The sequence below is a fragment of the Heterodontus francisci genome, chromosome 6 (assembly GCF_036365525.1).
Source record: "Heterodontus francisci isolate sHetFra1 chromosome 6, sHetFra1.hap1, whole genome shotgun sequence".
In the NCBI taxonomy this organism is placed as follows: Eukaryota; Metazoa; Chordata; class Chondrichthyes; order Heterodontiformes; family Heterodontidae; genus Heterodontus; species Heterodontus francisci.
The window spans coordinates 11,202,840-11,219,051 of NC_090376.1; the positions used below are offsets into that span (position 1 = coordinate 11,202,840).

Sequence of the window (16,212 nt, forward strand, 5' to 3'; positions counted from 1 at the left end):
ATTTTCTAAGACTAAAGTACCTTCATAAGATTATCTTTTCCAAAAGTTTTCTACAACAAATATTAATATAAAGTACAAGAGCAAAATACTGCAGATGTTGGAAATCTGAAATAAGAACAGCAAATGCTGGAAATACTCAGCAGGTCTAGCAGCATCTGTGGAGAGAGAAACAGAGTTAATGTTTCGGGTCACCTTTCATCAGAATTGATGTAAGGTCACAGACCTGAAACGTTAACATTTCTATAATAGTGGTTGTCACTTATATACAGGGATTGGTATTTCCCCACCCCCAGAACCACCCCCTAGAGCTTCTATTAGAAGAGGACTCCGCCTATCGCTCCATAGTTGTCTTAGTCAAAGCACCTTGAGTTGTACTTTATTTTTCTTTTCTGTGTTTCTTTTTTAAACACAACTGTTGAATTGTTTGAGGATATCAGCATTGTTAGGAATGACTTTGCTCCAGTGTTGTCGCTCAGTATCAGTACCCATCATCCTCAGACAGGTACAGTGCCAACAGCCGCATAGTAAAGCCCCCTTTATTTTACGAGGGAGCTAACTAACTGGGTGGTAGCACAAGGCGGGTGCAGATCTCGATTTCTATTGCTGACAGCCACAAGTATCAGAAACCAGGACTGCACACGGTAGACCCCCCAGCATGTACTCACTAGCACTGTGCACCGTTTCTGTAACCCCCTCACATGTACTCACTAACACTGTGCACTGATGCTGCAGCCCCGAACATGCACTCACTAGCATTGCCCATAGAGACTGGACCCCCATCCCCTTGCCCAGTATGTACTTAACAACATTGTCCACAAATACTGCAGCTCCTAGCATGCACTCACTAGTTTGCCCACAGATACTGCAGCCTCTAACATATGCCTACTAGCACTGCCCATACTGAAGCCCCTAACATGCACTCACTGGCATTGTGCACGCTCTGTTTAACCCCTAATATGCACTCACTAGCACTGCCCCACCAATACATTGCGTATACAAACACAGCCCCTGATATGTATCCACTAACAATGCAGAAAGCCTCTCTAACCCGTAAAATTTGCTCATTCACCAAGGAAGGTTAAAAGGCTGGGTTTGAACCCTGGGCCTTCTAGGTCCCAGTTCTATGTTCAACAAACTGAGCTACTTGCCACTTACACTATGTGAAAACTTAAATTCCGGTTTCCAGGTTATATTATATTGCATGTAGAAATTTATATATATTTGCTGGTAGTCTATCATTCCCTTGTTAGTTAACTGCAGGAGTGAGACAGTCATCAGTTAACAATGATGTGTTTGCAATGTTGTTCATTAACATTTTATTGTGGGGTCCAATTCCAATTGGTGTCTTGCTCAATGTGATGGAACATGGATTTATTCCTATACTTTCCCATATGTCGAGATCCTGATTTCAAATGCACCACCCCTCTCAATTTGTTTAGTTTAGAGATACAGCACTGAAACAGGCCCTTCGGCCCACCGAGTCTGTGCTCACCATCAACCATCCATTTATACTAATCCTACACTGATCCCATATTCCTACCACATTCCCACCTGTCCCTATATTTCCCCTACCACCTACCTATACTAGGGGCAATTTATAATGGCCAATTAACCTATCAACCTGCAAGTCTTTGGCATGTGGGAGGAAACCGGAGCACCCGGAGGAAACCCACGCAGACACAGGGAGAACTTGCAAACTCCACACAGGCAGTACCCAGAATTGAACCCGGGTCGCTGGAGCTGTGAGGCTGCAGTGCTAACCACTGCGCCACTGTGTGTTGGAGAGTTCAAGACAACCCAATGACAATAGCAGTTTGCATTTATATAGCACCTTTACCATAGTAAAACCTCCCAAGGCACTTCATTGGAGCATTATCAGACAAAATTTGATATTGAGTCAGGTGAAGAAATATTAGGACAGGAGCATCTTAAAGGAGGAGGGAGAGACGCTAGAGGTTTAGGGAGGGAATTCCAGAGTTTAGGGCCTAGGTAGCTGAAGACATGATTGCCATTCGTGGAGTGATGAAAATCAGGGGTGGATGAAGCCGGTGGGGGGGGGCGGGGGGCCTGGATCTCCGGGGCCAGTATTTATCTCTCAGCCACCATCAGTAAAACACATCAGCAAAATGATAATGACCAGATGCTGTGGGAGCTTGCTGTGCGCAAATTGATTGCCATGTTTCCCTACAACAGTGACTACTTTGGGACGGGTCATGAAAGGTGCTCTAGCAATGCAATTTGTACTGTTTAATTACTATTCAATGATTTTTTTTTAAAATGCAGTTTCTGCTTGGTGTGTGGCCTATTATTTGGGTGGAACCTCCTTCTAAGAAGCACTAAAGACGTCAGAAATTAAAATGTCTCGAAGAGCAAGCTGCACTTCAGCACTGGAACTGTTTTATCTGATTCTGTGGAGCGTGTGCTCATGAGTAAAAAGGTTTCAACCAAATCATGAAGAGAAGAAACACACTTGTATATTTCTGATCATGTCAAGTTTTTGTATTTATTTTTTTAAAATGCTGCCAGGTTTAGTAGAATTAAATGGGAGGTTATTATGTACAAGGGGAAATGAGGAATACTGCAGCTTGGGTTACGCTGTTCTAACACTCTGATAACCAATTTAATCTGAGAGCAGCTAATTGTCTTCTGGACTTTGTATACGTGGCCAAAATAATGAACAAATTATGAACTGAAGCTGATTAATTCACTGTTCCTTATAACACTTTTTTTGTTCTCTTGCTCTCAATTCTGCACATCTAATGGTTTGAAGAATTTGCTTCACGTAGATTTACCATTAACTCTATCCATGGGCTATCAACATCAGAGGTATGCACGAGCAGCACCTCAACACAGAGTTGCAACCACATACGATGAATTGGAAGAGGGGGTGGTTCGGGCAGGCAGAGGTCATTCCACATCTTGGAGTAGAGGATGATGTAGCTCATGCCAAAACAGTTTAGGGAGCGGGCACCCTCCAATCCACGCCCCTCTTCCTGCTTTGGTATTTGCTCTTCTGCTCCTGATCGTTTTAATGCCAGTACTGCCACTCAGAAGGCAGGTTGCTGAGTTTCAGTATTGAGATATTTTGGGGTGGGGGAGTGGAAGTTGTCAGGGTGACTCCTGGACTGTGCAATTTGAGTGGAAATGAATGCCATCGCTACCTCTCTCAGTAGTTAGTTAAGCAATAAGGATGGGGCAAAAACACAACAGGGTTTTTGTTTTCTCAGAGGTTAATCAGTTTGTGCTGGTCACAGAAGAACTGAAAACAGTGTGTGTGCGTGCGTTTGGATCATATTTAAACTGCATATCGTGTTCACCCTTCTTTTAGTAACCTTTATTGGAGTTTTATAGCTACGGTTTGTGCCCTTCATCAGAGTTCTGCAATTCAATGGGGATTCTCCTGTTCTGCAGCCAGATCCATCAGCCAATCATCAGAAAATGTTGATACCATTTCCATGGGAATTCTCGAGGCTGCCTCCCAGGATACGACAGGAGATTGGGAGTGCCCAGCAGAATTGCAGGGCTTGGGTATTTCGAGTTTATTTGAGGCTAGAAATTTGGCACCCTCAAATGTTACTTAGGAATGTGGCAGACCTGATCATGTGGTCATATTATTCTGGCCTGACTTTTGTCTGTACTTGGTTTAAACATTTGAGGTAAAAATCCCCCTAATTTTATGGCCTCTTTCCACACTCCTCAGCCCCCTTTTCCCCCCACCCCACTCCACTCCACCACATCAATTTGAATCATGCAGGTGAAATGCCATTCCAGGCTGCCCTCTAGGGAATGTGCTGTCAGTATTTTTCCCTGGGCGTCCAAACCCCACCAACCAATGCAAGGGGTGACTTGGCCTCCATACTGACACATTCCCACTGCAGCATGCGTAATGTCAGGTACTTGGTAGTTAATGCAAGGGTTGGGTTTGAGTGATCCAGCCATCACTCTATATTACCCCACCTGTTGCTGCTGTGAATTTGGACCCAGCAACCTAACTTTTCTAAAGAAAACTGCAAGGTTTTTTTTAATCAAAGACATAGGAAAAAGAGTGTTGGCAATAAATATCCTGTTGATCTGTATTTGTAAAGAGATGAGACAAGCTAATATTTTGGGTATTCTTATGCATTTTAAAATCATCAGCCAAGAGAACCAGGTATCCCAGGTTCCAAACATTTCCAGCTCACTGCTTCTCTGAGGGATTATTAATCAAGGATGAGACAGGATGGGACACGATGGTCATGATGAGGTCATTTTACACGACATCAGTGCAGCAGATAGGGCGCCCGGTAGCTCTCTAGACTGCACCCCATAGTCTAAACGAGCCCAGTGCCTTTATCACAGCCACATCCTGGGGTTTCCAATCTACCGTCAGAGTAAAGGAGTGATGTAAATGCACGGACATAGCTCTCCCACAATCGAAACTACACTAGCGCCAAATAGTCTGTCCTCATCACACTTCTCTTTGCTCCTTTGCTATTCTCTCCTCACTGCTTTTTCTCCCTGCCCACCCTGAGTAGGTTTCTGAACCATTCAAGAGTGCCCTAATACTTTTTTCTACCAAAATATTTTAATCGCGTTTATTAAAATATTTCCATTCTGTTGCTTTAATGAACATTCAAAATTCTGACATTCCAGAAGCAAGGTGTGTGTATATATTTGTTTTTTAAGAGACAGCTATAATTATGTGTGATTTCTTTCTACAATGCTGTGTATAGTTGGCACAGTGTCAATACTCAAGGTAAATGTAGAAAGCAAGTTAGATTTCTCCATACAGGCCAGTGTTTTTCTTATTGATGGGGTTCCACAGGAATTTTCCAAGGAGGCCACGACACGAATGCCCTATCAATTGCAACGTTGACATAAAGTTCCTGTTGCCAGTACTAATACTTTTGCTACAGCAGCACTGTGTGCGCGCACCTTTGGGCTGCTAATACTGTCTTCTGGATGTTTATTTTGTTACGTGGTGGGGATGAGAATCTAAAGAATGTAGCATTATTTGCAGATGAATGTCACACAGTAAAGTCTGAACGTCACTGCTGTAGAAATGCTAACTACATGTTAAGTCCAGAAGGACCCCCCCACCATCCCATCCCTCTCTTTCCCCCCTCCCCCACAATCCCATCCCTCTTCCCCCCCCCCCCCCCATAATAAGTTATGCAGACCATTCTCTTACTTCATGCAATTCATAAACTCAACAAGGGGTTAAATCAGTAACTGATGGTTCAATTTCCCCACCAAATGCTGCATCAGTCCAGCTGACAGCAGAGTGAAGCAGCTTTTATAAAATAACCTGCCAAGTATAAGACAGATAATTCAGTTTAATAAAAACTCGTTCTGCTAATTAACAAAGATGTGATGAGCCAAGTACATTTGGACTGTGTTGTAAGACTGTTAATTTCACTGATGGGCAGGATTGTGGTAAAAGAACAGATTGATCTTCAGTTTTTCATCATTGTCTGTGAAAACTATCACTGCTGAACAGAATGCATTGTTGAGTATTGAATTTTTGTTTTTAAGTTTGTACTTGAGTTGTAGCGGGGTTTAGGTTGGTAATGTGGGTGGCAGTTCCAAAGGGGAAGGCAAACCGGCCAAATCTCGAGCTGGGACTGCCAAGAATGGGCACCATATGGAGACTTTGACATGCATCTTTCATCAGTGACAAATAATAACCCCCCGCCCCTTCCCTGGCCCCTTACAGCTGAGATTGAGCCAGGGATGCTTCAGCAATGTTGTGATTGAAGGTTGGACTTTCAAGCAAAGGTCAGAGGTGAGGTATCACAACGGTGCTGTGGATGGAGCCTAACATTTTGCTTTTGATGCTCAGTAACCACCCTGACCTCGCACTGTCACTCTGCAAGTGGCCAGATATTGTCCAACTTTTCGAAAACTGGAAATCATGTAGCCCCTGCAATGCATTGATTGTTTTTGGGTTTTTTTTGGTTTGGGATTTTTTTTCTCCTTCATACCTACATAAGTGCAGAGAACTCAAATACACAAGTTTTATATTTTGATGGGGTTTGTTTTGGTATTGAGGGGAATCCAGATGTTTTTGAAAAAAGAGGGTTTCCTCATGCAGAACTGACACGAGGGGAAAAATATTCCAAATCTAATGAAAGAGGCTTTGCTGCAATGGTGCTGTCAGTCGAGGAAGGAATATTTCACCACCTTTCCTCCCTGAGTGCAGTGTCATGGCTTGGGTACCAAGTAATTAACATTTCAAAGCAGCCAGTCCTCACTCTTTGGTGAGACCTCCCAAGCAAAGGTCATGAATCTCCAAATCAAATGACTAGCTTTAAAACATAACCTAATTGAAAGTGTCTTTGGAAGTATGCACCTGTGTTACTTCCTATCTGATCTGAACATTGAAAGGGCTTTCAATCTGCACAGGGTATTATGTGAATTTATTTCTAGCTTCCTATTGCATGAGCAACAGATGCACATCGGAGGGTTACTTGGTGGACCTGCACTGGTGTCTAACCCATGTACGCCCCTATAGCACTGATCTGTGTTGCATGTGTGAGAGGGGTTATTAGAATCTTCCATGCTCAACTCATAAACTGACCAGGTTTTCTTTATAATGTAATTTCTGTAATCATTTATAAAGTGTGTCTCCGTTGATTGTTGCTCTGCCTGTTACAATAACTACAGCAGCACTATGGCGTTACAGTTGTGTCCTCAGAATACACACTAGAGCTGCTAGGAACAGACAACAAAAAAAACAGCACCAGTGTTAACAATGAAAGACAACTTCAAATATTGACTTGTACACTTTTGAATTATGCTGTAATATTTCAATATTAATGTAACTAACTTTTGTGAAAAATTAAAAGTTGATGAAAGAACATTCCTTCTGTGTATTTGTGTGTATGTGATGTGCAGCAAAAGTCTCTCGCTACTTCCCCTGATTTAAATTGGAACTTATACTTTTTCCTCTTTGACGCCAAGCACTGTTTTCCCCTCAACAACCCCTCTATTCTGGGAACAGTAATTTAGAGTCATTTATGGCACAGCCCATCAAGTCCATGGCCGGAATTTTATGCCACCTCAGCAAGCTGGTTGGTGGCAAGGAGGTGGCCCAAAATTGAGCGGGAGGCTCCAGGAGGCCTTCCCGGCCTCCACCAAACGACCAGCCTTGCCTCGCTGGGGCGTGACGAATTTCCCTGGCGAAGCAACCCTAACTTACCTGCAGTCCTGGCTCTATGTCCTCTGCTAGGCTGCAGTCCCAGCAGTGGCCACCGATCCCAGTGGTGCTGCTGGGACTAAAGTGCCCGCCCAATGATTGACTGGCAGTTCAATGAGGCGGGACTTCCTCCCTCAAGGGGTGGAAGTCCCACCTCGGAACAATTAAAGCCCAGGGACCTGTAAAATGCAGGTTGGATTCCCGGGCTGGGCGGAAGTGGGTTCGCCACTGTCTTTTACATTGGTGGCCAGCTCCCGTCAGCCCAACGTGAAATCCAGCCCCATGTGTATGTTACTTGACTTGTCAGAGTTCGAATTCAAACTTGATGGTGGCTAATTGTGATAGTTAAATTATTTGAATTAAGTAAATCTGTTCATTTTTGAGCTAGCGTCAAATAAAATGGCCACAAACGCTGCCGAATTGTCTTACAAATCCAACTTGTTCATTTAATGTCCTTTGAAAAGGAAACCTGCCACTCCTCTAACCTGGTTTGGTTACCTGTTACTCCAGTTACACACACTCGATTTGTAAAAGCAAATATGCTGCTCAACAGCTTCTCTGCACAACTAGAGAAGAAAACAAATTTAATCATGCCAATGTCGCCCACATCTTGAGAAACAAATGCAACAATTTCCAAGTCCAAACCGGGATGTGGTTATTGTTCCAGCATCTGGGAGCCTCTCCCTGCACTGAATAGAATACAAGAAAAAAAATTGTTACAACAACTTGCATTTATACAGTGCCTTTAACAAGGTAAAATGTCCCATGACGCTGCACGGGAGCGTTATAAACCGAGCCACATAAGATATGAGGACAGGTCACAGAGATAGGTTTTAGGGCATGCCTTAAAGGAGGAGTGGAGTGGAGAGGGAATTAGAGCCTGGAGCCTCAGCAAGTTAATTCTCACCTCGAGCTACAAAGGTCTTTCTGAAACTCTTGTCTGAGGTGCCAAATAGGCTCAGCTAATAGCACACAAAACTACATGATTAAAGCCCCAGCCGAGAACTCATGCAAATACTCTATCAGAGATGTACAGAATAGGTTCCCTGTTATTTTAATGTGACTTGATTCAGTATTGAGTGAAATCCAGCATTTCCTCACTCAACCCTGATATCCTTGTCAGTGAGGTCACAGGATCTACTCTGCACTGGTATCTCTCAGCAGGATGGATGCACAACCAGAAATTGGTTTCTTACATTTTAAGGAGTTTGGGATATAATGGCCACAATTTGCATCTCCCCTGTTTCCTGCAAACCTGCACCCAGCCCCCCGCACCCCCCCCCCCCCCCCCCACCCCCCCACATCCCCTCCCCTCAAGCTCTCTGGCACTCACAACAGCTGTACCAGTCAATGTAGTACACTCACTGTGCTACCGCTTTAACAATCTGTTCTTTAATCTGAGCAGCTATTTGGGTCATAGAGAGGGCAGAACATGAACTGGGCCATGGCAATGGGGGCAGGAAGGAAGATTAGGTTTGAGTCTGGCGCCTGGTTGTACGGAATTGGATCAGCACTGGTACAAACAGTGCCTTCTGAAGTTGGTGTTGTTTACCCTGGCACCTATTCAGTGCTCCTATTTTGGCCGGCTGTACTACTTTCCAGAGATCATATTCCAGATGTGATCTAATCTCTGAAATTCAATACAATTAGCATTAGCTGGGCAAGCAAAGGCCTTAAAATGGAAGGCAATACACCACAAGAAATGATCATTGGGGCCAATGAGCCTGTTCTTTCAGACACCAGATACAATATGTGGTATCTCGGCACCTCCTGACTCACTTGTGGCCCTCAGGTAAACTCTGTGAGGCTCATGCCTTAATCTGAAACTCCATTGCGTTGTAGGAACAGGAGAAAGCTATTCAGCTTCTCAAGCTTGTCTTGCCATTCAATTATATCTTGGCGGACTTGTATCTCAACTCCATGGAACTGCCTTGGTTCCATACACTCTCAAAAAATACCAGTTTGAAATTTTCAAGTGAGCCTCACCTTTGGGCCAGAGAGCTCCAGATTTCCACCACCCTTTGTGTGAAGAAGTGCTTGCTGACTTCACCCCTAAACAGATTTGGGGTGGCGCAGTGGTTAGCACCGCAGCCTCACAGCTCCAGCGACCCGGGTTCAATTCTGGGTACTGCCTGTGTGGAGTTTGCAAGTTCTCCCTGTGTCTGCGTGGGTTTCCTCCGGGTGCTCCGGTTTCCTCCCACAGCCAAAAGACTTGCAGGTTGATAGGTAAATTGGCCATTATAAATTGCCCCTAGTATAGGTAGGGGAATATAGGGACAGGTGAGGATGTGGTAGGAATATGGGATTAGTAGAAATGGGTGGTTAATGGTTGGCACAGACTCGGTGGGCCGAAGGGCCTGTTTCAGTGCTGTATCTCTAAATCTAAATCATTAACTCTAATTTAAAGATTATTTATTTTATTTATTTTAAACCTTGTTCTAGTCTCTTCCACCAGAGAAAATAGTTTATATCTCTTATCAAATCCTTTAAATGCCTCAATTAGATCACTTCTTAATTTTCAATACTCTACACATTCTAATATTACAATCATCACCATCTCAACAACTTCAGCAAGTCACCATTTCCATAACCATAGAACCATACAAACGTTACAGCACAGAAAGACGCCATTCAGCCCATCATGTCTGCCCCAGCTGAAAAAAACTAGCCACCCAATCTAATCCCACCTTCCAGCACCTGGCCCGTAGCCTTGCAGGTTACAGCACTTCAGGTGCACGTCCAGGTACCTTTTAAATGAGTTAAGGGTTTCTGCCTCCGCCACTGTTCCTGGCAGTGAATTCCAGACACCCACCACCCACTGGGTAAAAAAGTTTTTCCTCGTGTCCCTTTAATCCTTCTACCAATCACCTTAAATCTGAGCTCCCTGGTAATTGATCTCTCCGCTCGGGGGAACAGGTCTTTCCTGTCTACTCTATCTAGGCCCCTCATAATTTTGTACACCTCAATTAAGTCACCCCTCAGCCTCCTCTGTTCGAAGGAAAACATAGGTACGGATCTCAGTACTCCATAAAGTATTTGATTGTCTGCATCTACACCTGTCTGTGTCCTTCGGCTTTGTTTTTTTTTAAAGAAGTTAATTGACAGGATTAAAATATTTGTATTAAAATGTTGAGATTCTGTTCCATAGATGTACTTGCATTTCATTCAATCTCTCACTGTCCTCAGTGTCATACTTGTGTCATTAGAAGAAAGGCCTGCATTTATTTAGTTTGCTGTTACAACCTCAAAAGCAACTTGCGTTTATATAGCACCTTTCACGTCTCAAGGCACTTTGTAGCCAATGAAGTACTTTTGAAACATAGTCACCAATATAAAAAACAACCAATTTGCACAGAGCAAACTCCCACAAACAGCAACATGATAACCAGATAAATTCCCTCACTCTTCTTTGAATAATATGACAGGGTTTTTGCATTTACTTGAGAGGGTAGGCAGAGCCTTAGTTTCAGGCCTCAGCTGAAACATTGTACCTCTGTCAGTACTGCTTTGGGGGTGTTATCGCAGCTTTTGTGCTTAAGTCTTTGCTATGGGACTTGAACCCATGATCTACTGACTTGAGTAGCAATAGTACTAACAACTGAGTTACACAGATACTTAACATTTACAATGATCTCAAGATACTTCACATATAATTGAAGTGCATGGTCATATGCGACAGACATTTTTCAGCAAGCTCCCAGAACAGCAGTGATATGAATGACCAGTCAATCTGTAATAGTACAAAAATACATCAGCCAGATTTCCCATTAAATTCTGTTTAGACAAGAATGATTTGAATATCTTTTAGGTATGAGCTAGGCTAAAAGGGGCTAGTTTCCCCAGACAGTCTCAGCCTGAGTTGGACCTCCATTGGCAGACACAATGTGATTAAAACATGGGATGTGCAATTATTTCGCAGAAATCCCAATTTGTTAGCAATGTGCAAGCATTCAAGGAAGTGACTCACTCCTTGGTAATTTTAACCACTCCTGACCTGGCAATTTCACGGTTACTTTTACTGATATCAGCTTTTTATTTCCAAAGTTTTCTTTAAAACTGAATTCAATTTCTTTAGCCGCAATGATGGGAATTGAACCCGCATCGGCTGGCACCTTTGCAGCTCATTCTTATTTCCTGGGTTTGAAAGGTGCGATGCATCATGAGGCCTGTGTGCTAACATTATTGAGCATGTGCACAGGGTGTTTCAGAGCTATTGAATAGCTATTTTCTCTAATCCTTAATGAATCCCCATTTTTTCCTGCCTTTCTGGAAGAATTCCAGTCCCTGCTGTGCTCTGTTCTTTGGAATATAAGAGGATATTAACTTGATTTCCTCTAGTGGGGGAATTGAGCATGAGGGGTCATTCAGGGGTCGTCAGGAAGCACTTTTCCCACACAAAGAGGAGGATGACTTGGAATGTGCTACTTGAAAGGGAATTGGAAGCAGATTCAGGAGTAACTTTCAAAAGGGAATTGCATAGCCTGTTTTTGTGCTGGAAATTCTATTTGGCCCCTCTGGCTTCTGCCAGTATTTATGTACTTGAAAAGGAGAAATTTACAGGGCTATGTGGAAAGAGCAGGGGAAAGGGACAAATTGGACAGTTCAGAGAGATAGCACCTCACCTAAAAGGTCTGTAGATGCTGGGGGAGAATTGTAACAAGACTAAGGCGGATAATGTTTCATTGGGTAAAGGTGCCAAGGGATATGGAGCAAAGGTGGGTAAATAGAATTGAGGTACAGATCAGCCATGACCTAACTGAACGGTGGAGCAGGCTCAATGGGCTGAATGGTCTATTCCTGTTCCCATCTATCTAATCTCCCTTACTTCTTAAATTTTAAACCCACCCAACATATCAAGGCGCTTGAAGGGAAAGCTTTCAAAGCTGAATACATTAGGGCAGACTCTGTACTCCACTCTCAGTGGGACCCACCCTCATGAGAGAATTGGAGCTATCCCTGATCATTGCCCCCTTCGAGTAACAACAACTTGCATTTATATAGCACCTTTAACGTAGTAAAACATGCTCAGGAGCATTGTCAGACAAAATTTGATACTGAGCCGCGAAAGGAGATATTAGGACAGGCGGCCAAACACTTCATCAAAGAGGTAGGTTTTAAGGAGGGCATGGATGAAGGTTTAGGGACAGAATTCCAGAGTTGAAGGCATGGCCGCCAATGTGATTGGCGATGAAAAGTGATGAAAATCGGGAATGCACCCGAGACCAGAATTGGAAAAGCTTAAAGATCTCGAAGGGTTTTGGGGCTGGAGGAGATTACACAGCTAAAGAGGGGAAGGGCCTTGAAGAGATTGAAAACAAGGATGAGAATTTTAAAACTATGGCATTTCCAAGCCTTATTATAAATTGCCCTTGCCAGTTCCAATAACTTGTTTCAGCTCATAATCAAGGTGTGTGCCAGCACTTGTTCAGTCTTGTTGACTGCAGTTTTAGTGAAAAGCCTCACTGACATTTTCACAGCCCTGGGAGGGAGTTTCTTTTGTAGGTTATTACAACAGGTTCCTTGAACACTTGCAAGAAGAAATGAAAAAATAATGTAAATGATTAAAGCATAGCTTTGCTACAATCTAATGCTCCAGATGTGGTGAGCCTGTTCTTTAGACTTAAATAAGAAGGGAGTTGGTCATTATCAGGAGCCTGTAGATCCTTATAGTGAGTTACATTTATTGATTTTTTTTCAATATTCATTTTCAGGATCTGAGTGCCACTGGCTGTTATTTATTGTTCATTCCTCAGTATCCTTGAGAAGGTGGTGGTGAGCCGCTGCCTTGAACCGCAGCAGACTGTGTGATGAAGGTTCGCCCACAGTGTTAGAAAGAAACTTGCATTTATATCGCAATTTTCACAATTTCAGGACATCCAAAAGTGCTTTGCAGACATCAAAGTACTTCTGAAATGTAATTACTGCTGTAGGAAGCGCGGCAGCCAATTTGCACACAGGCAGCTCCCACAAGCAGCAATGTGATCATCACCACATAATCTGTTTTTTAAGAATGTTGGTTGAGGGATAAACATTGGTCCAGGATACCTGAGGGTGTTTGGTGGGGCGTTGGGTGGGGGGGAGGGGTAAGAGGGGTCGTTGCAGGATTTTGACCCAGCGACAATGAAGGAATGGCGACGTATGTCCAAGTTAGGATGGCATGTGACTTGAATGGGAACCTGTACGTTATGGTGATCCTATGCCTCTGCTGCCCTTGCCCTTCTAGATGGTGGAGATCAGGGGTTTGATCCTGGAGTGATTTTTCTCCTGGGTTTTGTTCGCAGGAGTGTCCTGGAGATTAATCTTAAATTTCTGAAGAATCCAGGACAATCCTGGAGGTTTAGCACCCTAGATGATTCATCCACAATGGACCTTGCCCCTTCAGTAGAGTACGATCCAACTATTCCACATATGTTAACCCTTTTCGGCCCATTATCACTCTGGTGAATCTCTGCTGTATCCCCTATATCCTTCCTGAGGTTCCTTGGCTGTTTTCTCAATTGCTTTGCCCAAGGGAGGAACTGAGGCCAATGATAGTTTCCCTAACACTGACTGCATTGTACATAGGAACAGGAGTAGGCCATTCAGCCCCTCGAACCTCTTTGTCATTCAATGAGATCATGGCTGATCTGTATCTTAACTCCATCCACCTGCCTTGGCTCCATATCCATTATATATTTCAAGCAAAAATCGATCAATCAGATTAATTGAGCTAGCAGCTTATACTTTTTGTGGGAGAGAGTTCTGCATTCTACACCCTTTGTGTGGAGGTGTTTCGTAACATCTCCCTTGAATAGCTTGGCTCTGATTTTAAGGTTATGTACCCTTGTCCTAGACTCCCCCATCAGTGGAAAAAGTTTCTCTCCCTCTACCCTATCAATTTATCAAATCCTGAAAAGCTCAATCAAGTCACCCTTAACCTTCTATATTGAAGGGTATAAAAGCCTAGTTTATGTTAGCTCTCCTCATAATTCAAGCCACGGAGCCTGGAGTTCAATTAACTCAGCCCAGAACAATGATTAAAAATGCATGTTTCTGGTCACTTCTCAGTATGAGTTTCTGAATACAGTATATATAAAGAAAGCAGCTACCATTACAGAGCCTGGCTCTGGTACAAAATTAAAACCCGCCCCGACAACAGCCAACCCAAACCCGACTCGGGCACGAGTCCTTTAATTTTTTTTCATATCCGACCTGCCCCGAAAATAACAAACATATTTTTGAAACAGAAAAAGATCATAGACTAAAACAAAAACAATACAAAACGAAACAGTACAGTCCAGCCCGAACGACCCGAGCCCGAATGCTGGTTGCCGAATACAGACCCGACCCAACCTGAACCCGGCACGTGTAGTTGGGTTTGGTCAGGTTCGGGTCGGGTAGCCAGGCTTTAACTGGGACTATTCTATAGGCCACCAACTAGTGGGAAAGATATAGAAGAGCAAATTTGCAGGGAAATTACAGTGGGTGCAAAAACTATAGTGATAATAGGAACTTTAATTATTCTAACATAGACATAGTAGTAGTGTAATGGATAGAGAGTGGGAAGGGTTTCTGAAGTGTGTTCAAGAGAATTTCCAGACCAATGAGGAAGGAGGCATTGCTGGGGAATGAGGTGGGTGAAGTGAATCAAATGTCAGTTGGGGAACATTTAGGAAACAGTGATCATAGTATCATAATGTTTATATTGGCTATGAAAAAGGACTAGGAGCAATCCAGTGTAAAAATAAATTGGAGGAGATCCCCCCACCCCCACTTTAACAAATCCGTGTTGACTTTTCTTAATTAATTCAAGTGACTGTTAATTTTGTCCCAGACTACTGTTTCTAAAAGCTTTTAAAAGTGGGGTGAGAATAGATCTGGCCCAGGTAAACTGGAATGAAGGGTTGGCAGACAAAACTGTAATGGAGCAATGGGCTGCCTTTAAAGAGGAAATAGCTCAGGTACAGTCAAGGTGCATTCCCACAAGGAGGAAAGGTAGGACAAATAAATCCAGAGCTCCCTGGATGCCGAAAGAGATAGAGAGTAAGATGAAGCAGAAAAAAGGTGCATATGACAGATGTCAGGTTGATAATACAAGTGAGAACCAGGTTGAATATAGAATGTTCAGAGGGGAAGTGAAAAAGGAAATGAGAGAGGCAAAGAGAGAGTATGACAAGAGACTGGAAACTAACATAAAAGGGAATCCAAAAGTCTTCTTTAAGCGTATAAATTGTAAATGGGTAGTAAGAGGAGGGATTGGGCCGATTAGGGACCAAAAAGGGGATCTACACGTGGAGGCAGAGGGCATGGCTGACATATTAAATTGGTACCTCATCTGTCTTTATCAAGGAAGAAGATGCTGCTGAAGTCATAGTGAAAGAGGACATAGTTGAGACACTGAATGAGCTAAAAAAAACTGACCAAGAGGAGGTATCAGAAAGGCTGGCTATACTTAAAGTTGATAAGTCACCAGGATGAGATGAGATGCATCTGAGGATACTGAGAGAAGTAAGGGTGGAAATTGTGGAGGTACTGTCATAATCTTCCAATCCTCCTTGGATACAAGGGTGGTGCCAAAGGACTGGAGAATTGCAAATGCTACACCCTTGATCAAAAAAAGAGTGTAAGGATAAGTCCAGCAACTACAGGCTAGTCAGTTTAACTTCAGTGGCAGGAAAGCTTTTAGAAACAGTAATCCAGAACAAAATTAACAGTCACTTGGACAAGTGTGAATTAATTAAGAAAGGTCAGCACGGATTTGTTAAAGGCAAATCATGTTTAACTAACTCGCTTGAGTTTTTTGATGAGGTAATTGAGAGGGTTGATGAGGGTAACGTGGTGCACATGGACTTCCAAAAGGTGTTCGTAAAGTGCCACATAATACGCTTGCCAGCAAAGTTGAAGCTTATGAGATAAAGGGACAGTGGCAACATGGATATGAGTGACAGAAAACAGAGAGTTAATGGTGGTTTTTCAGACTGGAGGAAGGTATAGAGTGGGCTTCCCCAGAGGTCAGTTCTAGGACCGTCACTTTTCTTGATAAATATTATTGACCT

At 43.2% G+C, this 16,212-nt stretch overlaps 1 protein-coding gene across 3 annotated transcripts in view; it reads left to right on the forward strand.

Annotated features, from left to right (window-relative positions):
* The window catches only part of acer3 (alkaline ceramidase 3), a 274,469-nt gene extending 267,628 nt beyond the window's left edge, over positions 1–6,841 (forward strand). For all 3 annotated transcript variants that reach the window (XM_068033113.1, XM_068033115.1, XM_068033114.1), the window contains exon 11: positions 2,284–6,841. In XM_068033113.1, the coding sequence (XP_067889214.1) occupies positions 2,284–2,340 (57 nt within the window). In that variant the 3' untranslated portion in view covers positions 2,341–6,841. The remainder of the gene's footprint in view (positions 1–2,283) is intronic.
* Positions 6,842–16,212: the final 9,371 nt, after the last annotated feature.